This window comes from Panicum virgatum, chromosome 1K (assembly GCF_016808335.1).
Source record: "Panicum virgatum strain AP13 chromosome 1K, P.virgatum_v5, whole genome shotgun sequence".
Taxonomy (NCBI): Eukaryota; Viridiplantae; Streptophyta; class Magnoliopsida; order Poales; family Poaceae; genus Panicum; species Panicum virgatum.
The window spans coordinates 42,643,721-42,657,033 of record NC_053136.1 but is presented as its reverse complement, the minus strand read 5'-3'; the positions used below and the strand labels follow the sequence as shown (position 1 = coordinate 42,657,033).

The 13,313-nt window shown below is 45.9% G+C and overlaps 1 protein-coding gene and 1 long non-coding RNA gene across 6 annotated transcripts; both read right to left on the bottom strand.

The window, feature by feature from the left end:
* Positions 1-200: 200 nt before the first annotated feature.
* LOC120709625 lies at positions 201-3,872 on the bottom strand. Of its 4 annotated transcripts, none has more exons than XR_005689775.1 (5): positions 2,876-3,872; positions 2,722-2,780; positions 2,581-2,645; positions 1,337-1,447; positions 205-676 (listed from the first exon to the last, which is right to left on the bottom strand). It is a non-coding gene; the product is annotated as an uncharacterized LOC120709625 (long non-coding RNA). The 4 variants fall into 4 exon arrangements; XR_005689773.1 differs by having other exon boundaries at positions 2,581-2,600; XR_005689774.1 differs by having other exon boundaries at positions 201-676; positions 1,337-2,645.
* Positions 3,873-8,244: 4,372 nt separating this feature from the next.
* On the bottom strand, positions 8,245-12,147 carry LOC120709528 (uncharacterized protein At2g24330-like). 2 transcript variants are annotated; one of them, XM_039995208.1, is made up of 5 exons: positions 11,745-12,143; positions 10,548-10,692; positions 9,347-9,456; positions 8,809-9,229; positions 8,245-8,722 (listed from the first exon to the last, which is right to left on the bottom strand). In XM_039995208.1, the coding sequence occupies exons 1-5, from the start codon at positions 12,012-12,014 to the stop codon at positions 8,475-8,477; spliced, it is 1,194 nt and encodes a 397-aa protein (XP_039851142.1). In that variant the 5' UTR covers positions 12,015-12,143; the 3' UTR covers positions 8,245-8,474. The 2 variants fall into 2 exon arrangements, with proteins under 2 accessions (XP_039851142.1, XP_039851135.1); XM_039995201.1 differs by having other exon boundaries at positions 8,809-9,456; positions 11,745-12,147.
* Between the last annotated feature and the right edge of the window lie 1,166 nt (positions 12,148-13,313).

Genomic DNA, 13,313 nt, shown 5'->3' with positions numbered 1-13,313 from the left:
GAAGGGTACATCGCAATTCATCTTCAGTACCTGATGATGGTTTTTTCCTACCCCCTTTAAATCTTGGCATGTCTCTGCTGTTACCCTTTTATACACTAGAACATTCGGCGCGCGATACGCGCCCTATTGTTTGAACAATCGAATATAAGTAATTATAAGACAATAAAAACTGATAATTAAACTTCGTGCATGGTATAAGATGAATTCAATACGAAACCACTAACATCTAGTAATAAGCACATCATCGTCATGTTAAGATAGTTGTCTATGACATTTGAATCATAAATACCACAACACATCGCTATCCTAGCCATTAGGTGTCTGGCCGCCTGGCCGGCATCTGAATAATAAATATTACAACATATCCGCATCACCTATCCATCAGGTGTCTGCCCGGCATCTCAATCATCATCACAGTGCATCCAAGCACCACACATCCGAGCAATAAAAATCTACACGCATACGCATAGCTACCAAACAACCTAACTGGTAGCTTTAAATATAACTGGAACCAAAAGCTAATCACTATGCCACAGTTTGTAGCGCAGAGGTCGATGCATACTTCAGATCCCATGCATCGGACTTTTATTGCCGGAGACGAAGGCCACACAAAAGCTGTCCGCAACTGGCAGAGACAATCAACATGAGCTTCATTACTCACACATCCTTGCTTGGACTGCAAAAGGATAATAATTTAATGTCTAGCACCTGTCATGGAGATGTAGCAGCAACTTCCAAATGATTTGTTACTTGAATGGTTTCTAAAAATAGGATGGCAGGTTGCTAATTAAAAAAGACCAACAAAATAGTAACACTCGATTGTTTATGTCTTACTGCATTTTGTTAAGTTATCTAGCTTGGCCACTTTGATCAGCCGAGTTTATGTGGTTATATAACTTGTCGATCTCATTTTGTTCAATGGAAAGATATCACATGTAGTCAGCTCCCAAGTTGTTTAGTATACATGGTTGTGCTTGCACAAGCAAGCTAATAACGGGCAAGCAATCATCTTAGGCTGTAATGCAATCTACTCTGTTCAGGTCGATCTAGTGTAGCATGATTGTGGTACCTATGACAAGAATATTGAGGAGTGGACCTAGCAAGGTGGAGTTGATGGTAGGTTAAGATATGAACCTGAATTGAATCATGGAGCCAGTGCTGGTATTTTCTCCCATCTTCAGAGTCTACATTTCATATGCTTAAAGTTCTTCTACTCTTTGCAGAAAAATAATCACTTCACTGTTTACTCTTAAAGTAGGACCGGAGTCGTGCTTGTTTCGATTTTACTTCTCATAAAAATATCACATGCAGGAGCTTGATCAAAGTAGCTAAGTACCTGCTCTGATCAGAGGTGGGCTTCACCACTGTCACTGCCACCACTGTCATCTGCAGTTTCTTCACCAGTAAATAGCTTCATACAACTTTCTTTTTAGGCAATGAACGGGATCTAAAAGTACAGATATGAGTTCCATGTTAAATAACCAACTGGCAGACGTAAAACACAACCTTTCGCTACAATAAATATGTCTGCTTTAAGCTAAATATTATTTACTTGGTATGGTAGGGAAAAAAGAAAATATGCAAAATGGCTATAATTACTAAACTATTCTACCAAAGTTTTTGAGATATTATTGGATTAAGGTCTTTTGATCCTCTGCAACTTTGTAAATGTCAAAATTAATAAAACCTCTGATTATGCCCATGAATAGAAGCTGAAATTGAGATTAAAACTGATTCCTTCTATGAAACACAACATACTTCCCATAAGCATAGTGCACAATCTAGGAGGCCATCAGAATTTAGAAATGTTGTGACACTGAATTCTAAATTAGCAACTGTCACCGCTATAACTTGAACATGTAGAATATTTATCCTACAAGTCAGCTATCCAACAAAACTTTGATTAGTACAAACCATGCTCTGTAGACCCTATTTGATTCCCAGCACCAAACTTAGGTTATCCTATTTCCTTGGCCTGTTTGATTGACCCGACGCTGAAATCAAATAGGGTCTATGGAGCTGGCCAACACATTACCACATTAATAATGATTGGTCAATGTTTGGTTCACCACCACATTAAGAAATCCGAATTGGTTTGACTACTGAGAACCATAAAAGTGAGAGGTCCAGCAATGTGCTCACAATTTTGGTTTGGTTCATGGAGACTACACATTACTGAAGCAAAATATTTGTACAAGCAAACAAGATGCCAAAAGGCATGGCCTAGTTATTCGAACCTAACAACAAATGATCTCAATATGATTACTGATATTCTCATTTAACTCATGAATACACTGAATTAGGGGAATATTGGATCACGGCCAGCCATTTTATGAAATCTAGGCAGCAGACCACTTCATTTCAAAATCTAGGCACAAGACAAAAATCCAGGTTTAAAAAAATAAAAAGAAACACCTATTTGCTGATAAACTGATAAGTTCACCAAGGCACAAAACAGAGAGGTAAGTTTAATTTGTGCCCTAAATTTGTATTTCTTTCAGACTTAGCTAATGAACTGATCTCTGAATTACTATCTTGATCCATTTGCTGTATAGGTGGAGGCATGTGATCATCACTTACTCAGCCAGGTCCTGCCTCTCCTGTCACATACAAACGAAGCCAAAGAAATGAACCCTAGCACAATGCTGAAACACTCATATTTCTTGTCAGTTTCGTCAGAACAAGCAGAAGTGAAGGAGATGGACAATAAATTAATAATACCTTTGCGAGTAGGTGAAGAAATAATCGCCATCTAATGGTCCAACCTGACGAGGACGCAGCTGACAAAAGGAGCAGTGTTAATTCCAAAAGGCCGTCGAACAAATATTCAAATGCAAGTAAGAATTCGGACCGAAGAGGATGGCTGTTTGCTCACCTGTAGAGCCAAGTTGTAGGATGGTGGGTTCATCGCGTAAAGCTGATGGAGGACTGTTTGCGTGGCCTTGTAGGTGGTTGTTGATGATGTTCAGAACAAAATGGCAACTGATGATACGTCTCTCAAATTAACCAACCCACACAACCAGAGCTAAGCGTATTGGTTCATCTTCAGATAGTGAGATAATGTTAAACAAATAAGATCCAACAATATAAAACTGTAACTGCTCATGCTTAAAGAGAGCTACATAGAAGAAAGGAGAGATTAGAGGAGGCAGGGAAGATGAGGAGAGAGGATACGGAGAGGGACCTGGGCAGCTTCTCCCGCAGCGTTGCCGCCGGCAGTGCTCTCTCCATCTTCCGCACGCCCCTAGCGAACAACAGCACGGCGGCCACCGTGAGCAGGTGCTCCAGGACCTCCTTGGCCCGTCAGGCTAGGCCATCGCACTCGAGCTCGTAGCTAGTCCCGAAGTCGAACCGCATCTCATCGAGCTCCAGCACGAGGCCGCCATCCTCGAGCTCGTAGATGGCGCGCGTCTGCCAGAACCCGCCGAGCCAGACGAAGGGCGCGGTGTCCTGTCCGATGCCGACCTCGCCGGCGGCAAGGCGGACAATCGGGGAGTCGACCCACCGAGTCGCGCAGGATTATTGGCGCATGCGAGGGCGAGGGCAGGGTCGACCGGCTCCTCGACCTCCTCGATGCGACTGATGTTGGCTTCGATGCACGGGTGGCGCTTGAGCGCGAGCACCACGCAGAGAGACGCACGGTCGTCGGGGTTGTAGAGGTGGAAGCGGAGCGCGGCGAGGGGTCGTGCGGCGGCGGCGCGCGGCTCCCGGACTGCCAGGCCGTCGCGGATCTCGCCTCCTCTCCCTCCGAGTTGCACCCCGCACCGGATCTGGACCCCGCGAGAGCAGGCGGGGAGCAGGAGCACCGGTGGAGAGGGGCGATGGAGGAAAGCGAAGAGGTTGAAGGGGAGGGGAGGCGGCGGCAGGGAGGGTGTAAGGATCACCGGGGTGTCCGAGCCTAGAGGGGAGGGGTGAATAGGGTCGCTAATCGCTTTCTATCTTAGGACTTAATCTATTTGCATGAGATAAATCTAATACGTCCTACACATGCTAGTTATGACTAAGGTTTATCTATGCTACTCTCTACTTACCCCTAAAAGACTTGCAACCTATAGCCAATCCTAATCAAACTAACTAGGAAAGTAAAGACACGCAAGATAGAGTAAATGCGGAAACGTAATATGGTAAGTAAAGAGATGAGGGAGAGAATATGCAAATTCCTGTGAAGACACCAAGACACACGATTTAATGTGATTCGGTTAGAACACCAAGTCCCTCCCTACGTCCACGGCCACTTGTCCAACACGAACAAGTGTGATGCCAAGTCTCTTCGCTTGATCACCGTCTTGCGTTCGCCACCAAGGCTTCCGGCAAGCAAAGGCTAAGTGACCCCAAGTCACCAAGACAAGGCCACCGCCACCGTCTCTCTCGAAGCGTCACCAACGGCACCGTCTTCACTATCGGAGCTTCTCACCAAGAGGGGTCTCCTTCCCCGCACAAAGTGTCGTTGCCTCTCCACACCAAGTCGGAGGGTCACACGACGAGTACACAAGATGCTTGCCGCAGCAAGACTTTCACTCAAGCTAGTTCTCTCAAGAACTAAGCCTAATCAAGCACTAAGCACTCTCACAAGTGTGCTTAAACCTATATGATGTACAATGAAGCTCTAAGGTGATTCGAGAGGATCTTTAACTCTTTTATGCTTCCAAAGTCTCCAGCACTACCAAATGAGGCGTGGGGTGGTATATATATAACCCAACCCTCCAAACTAGCCGTTGGGAAAAGGCTGACGAAATCTCTTAACGCCGGTTGATCCGACGCTCAGTTTTTGTCATCACCGTTTTAACCGGTGAGTTTATTTTCCCAGCAACTAGCCGTTACTGCTCCAACGGCTACTTGATCAATTGCACCGACGCTCTTGAAATCATCGTCGGTTTAACCGGTGAGTGCAAGCTCAGAAACCCCCCGAAAAATGGAGTCTCTGGACAACTGCACCGACGCTCACTTTGCCTTGATCGCCGGTTTAACCGGTGCCTGTAAAACTCCTGCTGTTTCTTCTGCCTCCAAGTCCATTACACCGGTGAGTGTAAAACACCCAACGTCGGTTAATCCGGTGCCAAGTTCATTGCACCGATGAGTGTAATTTGCTCATCATCGGTTTAACCGGTGATAGCAAATTGTCTTCGTCTTGATCTTTTCGACTTGGATTTCTTCACGGTCTCTTCAATTCTTGTCCCTTGGACTGAAGAGGTTTCGGGGCGAACCACCGTAGGGGCGGCCCTTCGGGCCTAGCTACGTCTATCTTCTCTTTTGTCATCACTTGAACCTAAAAGCCTGAGAATGGTCATCTTAACAATCATATTAGTCCAAGTGTTGTGTTATCTATATCAATCACCAAAACATTATATTGAAATATGGCATGAGAGGCCATTTTCGCTACAGAGGGAGGGAGAGGGTGGCGGCGGGGAGCAAGAGTGGGAGGGAGAGGTGCCGAGGAGCCTGTGGGCGGGGCTAGGGTTCCGGGCTGCGGGAGGGCGTAAACGAAAAATTGTCGGGGGGTTTTTTCAAACACAACAGTATTATCATATTTCTTCTTCGTGTGGAAATAAACATAAGTTCAAGGGCTTTCACCAAAACTTTTGGAACGTGGATACCGTGCAGCCAGGGCGGGATGGGTTTATCTAAGATTTTCAGAAAAGCAGAGGTCTTTTTTGCAAAACGGCCAGAGCTCGCGGGGACGCGTGTCGCGTCGCGTCCCCTTTTTCGCGTGGGATGCGGGCGGACGTGCGCAGGGAGTGGATTTTAACCATTCCGATTTCAGCAAACACTGCAAATTTATTTATTTTTTTGGTTGAGGAAATGCAAACATGCTACTCAGTGACATGGGCTCATGAGAGGTTATTGTGCCAAAACTTCCAAGGGATGCAGAGCCCAACTGACCGAAACAACGCGCCACCGAAGGGAACACGCCGATGTTAACTTCTCAATTGCTCAAAGAAAAAAAAGATGTTGAATTCCCAAGAATCCTGCGGGGCGAAAAAAACAGAAATAGCGAGACGATGCATGACTTCTAGAAGTTGAAGCAACCATGCAAGTCTAAGGACCTGTTAAAATAAAACGCTAGTAGTATAAAAAGTTAAGTGATACAACTACCCGAGTTTCGAAAACTGCTAAAGTAAACAAGTTCGAGTACATGAGCTGCTAGCATCTGCATAAGTTTAGTGGCTTCCAATGCGATATACACTGGCGGAGTTACATGTAGGCCAAAGTGGGCTATGGCCCCTCTTCCTCCACGCTAGCTTCATTGCATATCTTTCTTTGTCTTAACTGTTGTAACTAATAATATAGAATATAGAGAAGAATAGCATGAGAAGTGACAAATCCATGAAAGGAAGAGTGGGTTCAAGTACTCCATACTAGTTGCCGGATAAGGGAGCACCTCACTCCCGTCCAATTTCTATACATGGATGGGAATTTCAAAGATAGAAGAAGAGCCTCTATGCTCGTTTGGACTAAAATGACTGAAAAGGTAAAAGAACAATCGTCTATGCATGGTAAAGAGTGAAAGAATACTTGAGCCATTGAACCAGTTCAGTCCACCACGTACTCAAGCCCCATCAAATAAATCATACTTCGAATCCTTTAGTCCAGCATCAAATTAATCAAAGTTGTGTGTGAGCAGACGTTGAGGCGAGGCTTAGCGTTGTTGTTATTACTGTAGCACTTGGCCCCCTCTTACGTTTAATCCTAGCTCCGCCACTGGCGATATACTCGATTTTTCACTTTTTCTTTTGCTGAAAGGAGGGTAGCAAGCTTAGGTTTTACCCTTGCCCTGGTACAACCAATAGCGATAACTCAATCATGCCGTCACTTTTTCATTTGAAGGTAAATTCTATTGGAATGAGGATGGTATGTTTTTCCCAAAGTGAGCTGAGAAACTAGATGTAAAAGAAAGATTTGAAGTTTTTAAATCTACATTCTTTTAATTGCACAACAATGGGGAGACGGGTAATTAAGAACGGTAGCTAAACTTATTTATTGCCCATTCTACGTAGGCTTTATTAGCCAGGTCTTTTCAGATTGATAAACTGAAGAATTTTTTTCTACAAGTTTTTTATTTTGGAACTGGACGCTACGTTAAGGCAACGCTCTAGTGTTTCTCTCTCTTTTAGTTCACCGGCTCTCTCTAGTATTTCTGGCTTTCTGCCCGCATAGACTAGACTAAGGGGCATGTGGGTGGACAGAGCCAATTATGATCCAAGTTGCTGTGACTTGAATTGGTCATGTGCGTGCAGAACAGGAAGGAAGAGTTGCCTGATGAATGCCACAATGCAAGGGCAGCACTGAGAAGTACTGCTCCATGGCTGGTGAGTGGTGAGTGGTAGGATATAAAATCTCGTCTTGCAAATTGCAATTGGTCGTCTTACGGTTGTGTTGTAGCTGTGAGATCTGGAAGTGTTTTATACTGTTTTCTTTTGGAACCATTTTAATAATTAGTTTGCATATCTAAGGGAGAATTTTTGGATCACATTAGATTAAAGTTCCTAAATTAGCACGCCTTAAATTTGTTTAAACGAGCAGCCTGTCGTACTGTTTTTAACAGAAACAAATAAAAAAAGAGCAGAAACATGACAAACTCAGTCATCTGCAGTTTATTTGCTGCAAAGAACAACGACCCCCTCCAAGAGGCACTTAGTACACGCATGTCACATCATTCCAGCTAGCCGCCGTAAACTTGTCTGAAGTCTAAACTGTACGGCGTATTAGACATCAACGAGAACAGGAGCGGGAGCAACAGCCTCCGTGCACAGCAAGTGACAGTTGCACCCCTTGGCGACCCACACGCCATTGCCTCGGAACCGGACGTTGCAATTTTCTCGGCACGTTTGGTGGCAACACATTGCACGGCGAACCGAAGACGCCGAGAAAACCAATCACGCAAAACCGCAAACCAATGACACTATAGGACTGGCTGATCAGCAATTAGTCCATTTGTTTGCGGACTGCAAGCAAGCAAACGAGTTGCAGAGAAAAAGAAAGGACACCATCAAGCAGCGCCAAATGGAAGTGCGGCCTCAACATCATACAAAAGCTATGGCGTTGGAGGATATGACAAGAATTAATCACTGCTGAAGAAATTCTGTAAGGTGTAAGGTTACAGACATCGCCTGAAAGACGAAGGTCCAGACAAACGCAAAAAATTCTCCATGCTCTACATCTTGTTTGAACGCTATGGGACTGACCTGTTTGCATGCCTCCGTCACATAGCCTTTCAGTTCCAGGATAATCTTGTCACGCAGCAGGTAGTCTTTGACTGGCACTCTATTGACAACAAAATTCATCCACTCAAAGGATGGATGTACACACCATGGCTCATTTCTTCTTTTTGGATGCTAAGTTCCTGTGGATCATATCAGTCACTATTTCCAATTTACAACAGTGCCAAATCTGCGGCTGGGACCAGTTGAAACACGACAATATGTCTAAAAGACAAACAAATTCCACACACATCAATATAGTAGTTTTATGAACCATCAACCTGCCAACGTTTCTTGCTTCTCCGCATTTCCTTCCTTTGGCAGCGCCTGCAATGTGGTCAGGTTACTCAATTCACCCTCCTGTACTGAACTGGAAACGGAGAGTCCATCAGCAGGAACAGCTGGGGTCGAGCGGCCTGAGTTGGAGCCAGAGTATTGGCCCATGGATTGCTTTGATGTGTTCAATGCATTACAATGTGGGCAGTAGTATGTTACGTGTGGGTAATCTTCCTTCCGTGCCAAGCCTGCAAACATGAGTATGCTAGTTAACGCGTCCTTGTTTGAGGTACAATATGTGAAGGATCAAAAGAGCTTGGTTTATCATACACACCATTATGCATATGGCAGTTGCCACAGATCAAAGCATACGATTGTGATGGGTCCTCCCCCACAAGCAAGGCAGCAATTTTTGCAATCCATCCACCATCATTGGCCCCTGTGCCTTGATGGTGTTCTACCACCATTGGAGCTGGTGCAGTTTCCAAACCAGCACTCGCAGTTGGACTGGATTCAGTTCCCTGTGCTGGGGGATGAGCAGCAGAGGGGCTCCCAGTCCTGCTTCGTCTTGCATTGGGTTGCTTCCTGTTTCTCATACCATCTGATGGTAGTATCTCAACATCGTTGCTTCTAGCCACTGCTGCATCCAACTTTGGTTCTTCTCCAACATGAAGTTTCAAACCAGTTTCCTCCCCAAGCTTTGATGCCAAAACTGAAGCTGCCGCGGCCTTTGCAGCTGGATCAAGATCATATTTCTGCACATGTACAATACATATCACATTTAGTATCGGTGTGGCAAGAGATGAAAAAAGGTATGACACCTGGAACTCATGAATTTGTGTAGCTTGAGTAATGGATACTTGTCCACTTACCTGAATAAGCTGCTGGGTAAGATAATAATTTGTTCTCTCTTTAAGCTCATCAATCTTGGCTTTCCTCTCAGCCCTCAACTTTTCAAGGGTCTTCTGGTCTTTTCGCTCAACTGTGAATAGAACCGAATACAAATTCATTAAAGCAAAATGGAATAGTGATAACATCATGCACCATACTCCCTCCATTGGTCTGTCCCAAAAAAACAAGTCATCCTAGGAATTCTAGGACAAATTAACAAAAAGTTAAAATGACCATGTTTGCCCCTATTTATTACCCATATTTGGCATTAGTTGATTCTTGCATGTGCATGCACTTTCTAAATAGAGTAAGATGACCTGTTTTTTGGGACAAATTTTGAATCCTAGAATGACTTTTTTTTGGGACGGAGGGAGTATATGTTTACGTAGGAAAAGATTACCATTGATAGTAGAAATCATAGTGACAAAGGATCAAGATCTTTATCCAATCTTTCTTTTTGTTATCATTTTCTCCAGACTAAAATAACGATGCTCATTTGACAGATGCACAACAGAACAATCATTCAAATTTACACAATCCATGCAAATTTCTAATTCTTCATTTGTCCAGCAACTGTAAACTATCATTATTTCCTAATCATTTTGCGGATACAACAGCAGTTGTGACAAGTATACAGTACATAAACATAACTTGAAGGTGCATCCAATCATTATAAAGGGAAGAAAACATAACAAGGGCTTTAACCTACTTGGTATAAAAGCACAGGGACAAGTATTTCCATTTGTCTTCTTAAGGTTGTCTTCAAATTTCTCGCATCACTATTTTGCTGAACTCAAGTTTCCGCTTACAGAGAACAATGGCAACCAGGGGAATATCAGTGACATCAATCTACTCTCATTATTTGCATTGACACAATTTGCAATTTCAACAACCACAAATTTCAAAATGTCAATATATGAAGTGTAATGAGGAAATAGAGCAGCATCCAAGGAAAACAAATGCAAGCTTCATATTATAAGAAGTTCCCGAAAAATACCAGACATATATTTCAAGTACTGAAGTAAAGCTCCCCGACACAAGTGTTCATGCAGAGCACACACATTTCACAAAAGGCAAAAACAGAAGGAAAAATAACGCCTCTGGAAATTTTGCACACAAGAAGTGAAAAAACTGGTATCACAAGTGTTAGAAACAGTGTTATCTGGCAGGGCGGGCACTTACGCATCGTTGTGAAGTTTACAACTGTTGAATATATCAGAGAGGATACAGCTGGAAGAACAAACATCGGCAGCACCCGAATTGCCCTCATCTGCCAAGTTAGATCCTCATCTCTTGTCATCATGATAGCATATACAACAGCCACCACCTGAAAACATGGTTTAAAGAAATCATCATATACAGTGAAGTAACAAGCTAAAAAAAAGAAGGGGGGATCATTATAACAGAACAGAGAAGAATCATATGGAGGAGTGTTTTTTTTAGCATTTGATTGTCAGAAAATTTTAGAATGAAGCAATCATGCTCTGTGAAATCCTTAAAGTACACGGCAGCATAGCATACATTTGACAAATGAAATTCCTGCAACTTCATAATCCCCAGGATGAAAAACGAAACAGTGCCAAAGGAGCATAATGACAAACAAAAAAAAACAGCAGGAAAGACCCAAATGGCCGGGACATTCTCAGTTTTGACAGAAAACATACCATATGCATTTCCAGTAAACACAACTATTGGCTATTGCTCCACTCAAAATACCTGATCTCCTAAAGTTACTCTAACAAAATATCAGGTATAAGCACAATGTTCCTGTAGCAAACCTATTGGCCGTTGCTCCAAGAAAATTCCTGCCACATTTTTCCTTCAAAAAAAAATTCCTGCCACAAGTGTATAACCTACCTATGTATTCAAGTAAATTTCACTCTAAGTGGGAAAACTAGCACATGTCCAAAACTTTCTGAACGACTGAACAAGGGTCTTCTATGGAACTGGGAAAAAAATAATGCCACAGGCAATATTTGCTTAGTGGTAACTACAAATTATAAAGGAAATACGTGTAACCGTCTCTAATTTCTTCCAGTAGTAAAGCATTTGGCCTTTTACCCTTTGGCGAAAAGGAAAAACATCCCACGTTCTTTAGCAAAGTCATCCTTTCCTGTTGTTCTACCCCCACCATAAGATAATATAGAGCATGATGCCAACAGACCACAGTACGCAGCAGAAAATCCGCGGGTATTCAAGGTGACACGCACAACAGCTATATATCGCATAATCAGCGGACCTAGCGACAACAAATCGAAGAACCCGAACGCAACGACGAACACAACCGCCACCCCGCGACAGCTGACCATCTCAAATCAGGAGAAGAAAATAAGAACGAAAGGGGAAGGAAGGAGGGAGGGAGGATCGGCGCGCGCGGACCTCGGCGAGGACGGAGAGGACGATGAGGTTGCGCACGGCGCGGCGCGAGAACTGCGTCCGTCTGCGCATCCGCGCGTGCACGGCGGCCTCCTCCTTGGACAGGTACTGCAGGCGCTTCTCGAAGTCCTCCCGGCCGCCGAAGAGCGCCCGCCACATCCGCCCCAGCACCCCGCCCAGCTTCCCCTTCCCCTTGGCCTCCGCCGCCGCCTCGGCCGGGGCCGGGGCCGGCGCCGGCGCCACCTCGTCCGCCGCCGCCGAGGATGAGGCCATTGATCGCTCGCTGCGCGGATCCGCGCCGCGCCGGATCCGGTGGGGGAGGGAGGTGGTGGGCGTCGGCACCCGCGCGGGCTGCCTGCCTGCCTCTCGACGCGGGCCCGAATTTGGCGGAGGGAGGAGGGGTTTGGAGGGGGGTGGCTGGGCTTGTCCTGGCTGGCCCTCGAGACTCGAGAGCTCCCCTGGTGGGGGTGTCCCACGTCCCGGTGCCCGTAGCTTTTGGGTGGCTCGGTCGGCGACCCCGTCGCAACTCCCAAGTTCCCAACGCCAGCCAAACTCCCAAGTGGGGTTCGGGGAAATGGCAATGGCACGGGCGCACGCGCGACACCAGCTGGGAGCCGGGGACACGGGCTCGCCCCGCGCCAGCGATCCGTGGAAACCGCACGTGCCGGCTCCAAGCCGCTCGGACGGCTAAGGCCGGTCGCGCGTCTTTCGTCTTTCGGTGCCGGGTCACGGAGACGCAGGTGATCTTCGTTTCGGGAATCGGAGGTGGCGTTGGATGTAAACTTCTGGAAACGCCGGAAGGAATTGGCAAGGAACTGGATGCGCGGCGGCCATGTGCACGGCCACCCCGGGCCGCCGTGCGCCGACGGGCGGCCCGGCGAGTCAAACACGCGCGTCGTGAAGGAGGACAGGTCACCTGCCCACGGTCTCCCGGCGCCGGAGGAGGAGTGGGATTGGAGACCGGCTCCACACGCGACGCGTCGCCGTCCATCATGCACCCATGTTCCTCCTCCCATCGATTGTTTCCGCCGCATTAAAAATGGAACGCCCGCCCCATCGACGGGGGCTCCGTTTCATGGTCCAGCTGCCGTGGGCCTTATAAAATCTTTAGAAAGGCGAGGTGTTTAATTCGATGAGGAAAAAAGGCAAGTCAAGACGGGGGCTTCAGCTTCAGGGCCGTGCTCGTAGAGTCGTAAGATGTAGCAGTGCAGCAGCTGTGTGTTGCGATCGCAAGTCCGCAGGCACGATTTTGACTTTTATAGCCGTGACGCGCTGACGTTGGCATCTCACTTCGCTCTCTGTTTCACGGGAAGCAGGGGCGAAAGTGACGGCGGTGCACGGTTCAAAGAACTAACGTACTTTTCTATAATTATATGATGAAAAACAGTTTAGTTAGTAGTAAAAACAAAGTTTACCCTGCATGGACGCCAGGGAAACTAAACGTGGCGTCGCCCCTGATGGGAAGTGACTAAACGATGTCCCTATTCTATTCAGCACCGTTCCTTTTGTACAGCTCAGATTTAAGGGTTGCTTTTCATACAGGAAAGCCCACAGGCCACAGCTGACGCGTCC

What these genes read in the sequence shown, in the direction of transcription:
- LOC120709528 (XM_039995201.1), bottom strand. Translation starts at nt 12,014, where the DNA reads ATGGCCTCATCCTCGGCGGCGGCGGACGAGGTGGCGCCGGCGCCGGCC. An exon ending in TCCTCTCCGTCCTCGCCGAG is followed by an intron (nt 10,693 to 11,744) that starts GTCCGCGCGCGC and finishes CCATGTTTTCAG; the next exon opens with GTGGTGGCTGTTGTATATGC. An exon ending in TGTAAACTTCACAACGATGC is followed by an intron (nt 9,457 to 10,547) that starts GTAAGTGCCCGC and finishes TTCTATTCACAG; the next exon opens with TTGAGCGAAAAGACCAGAAG.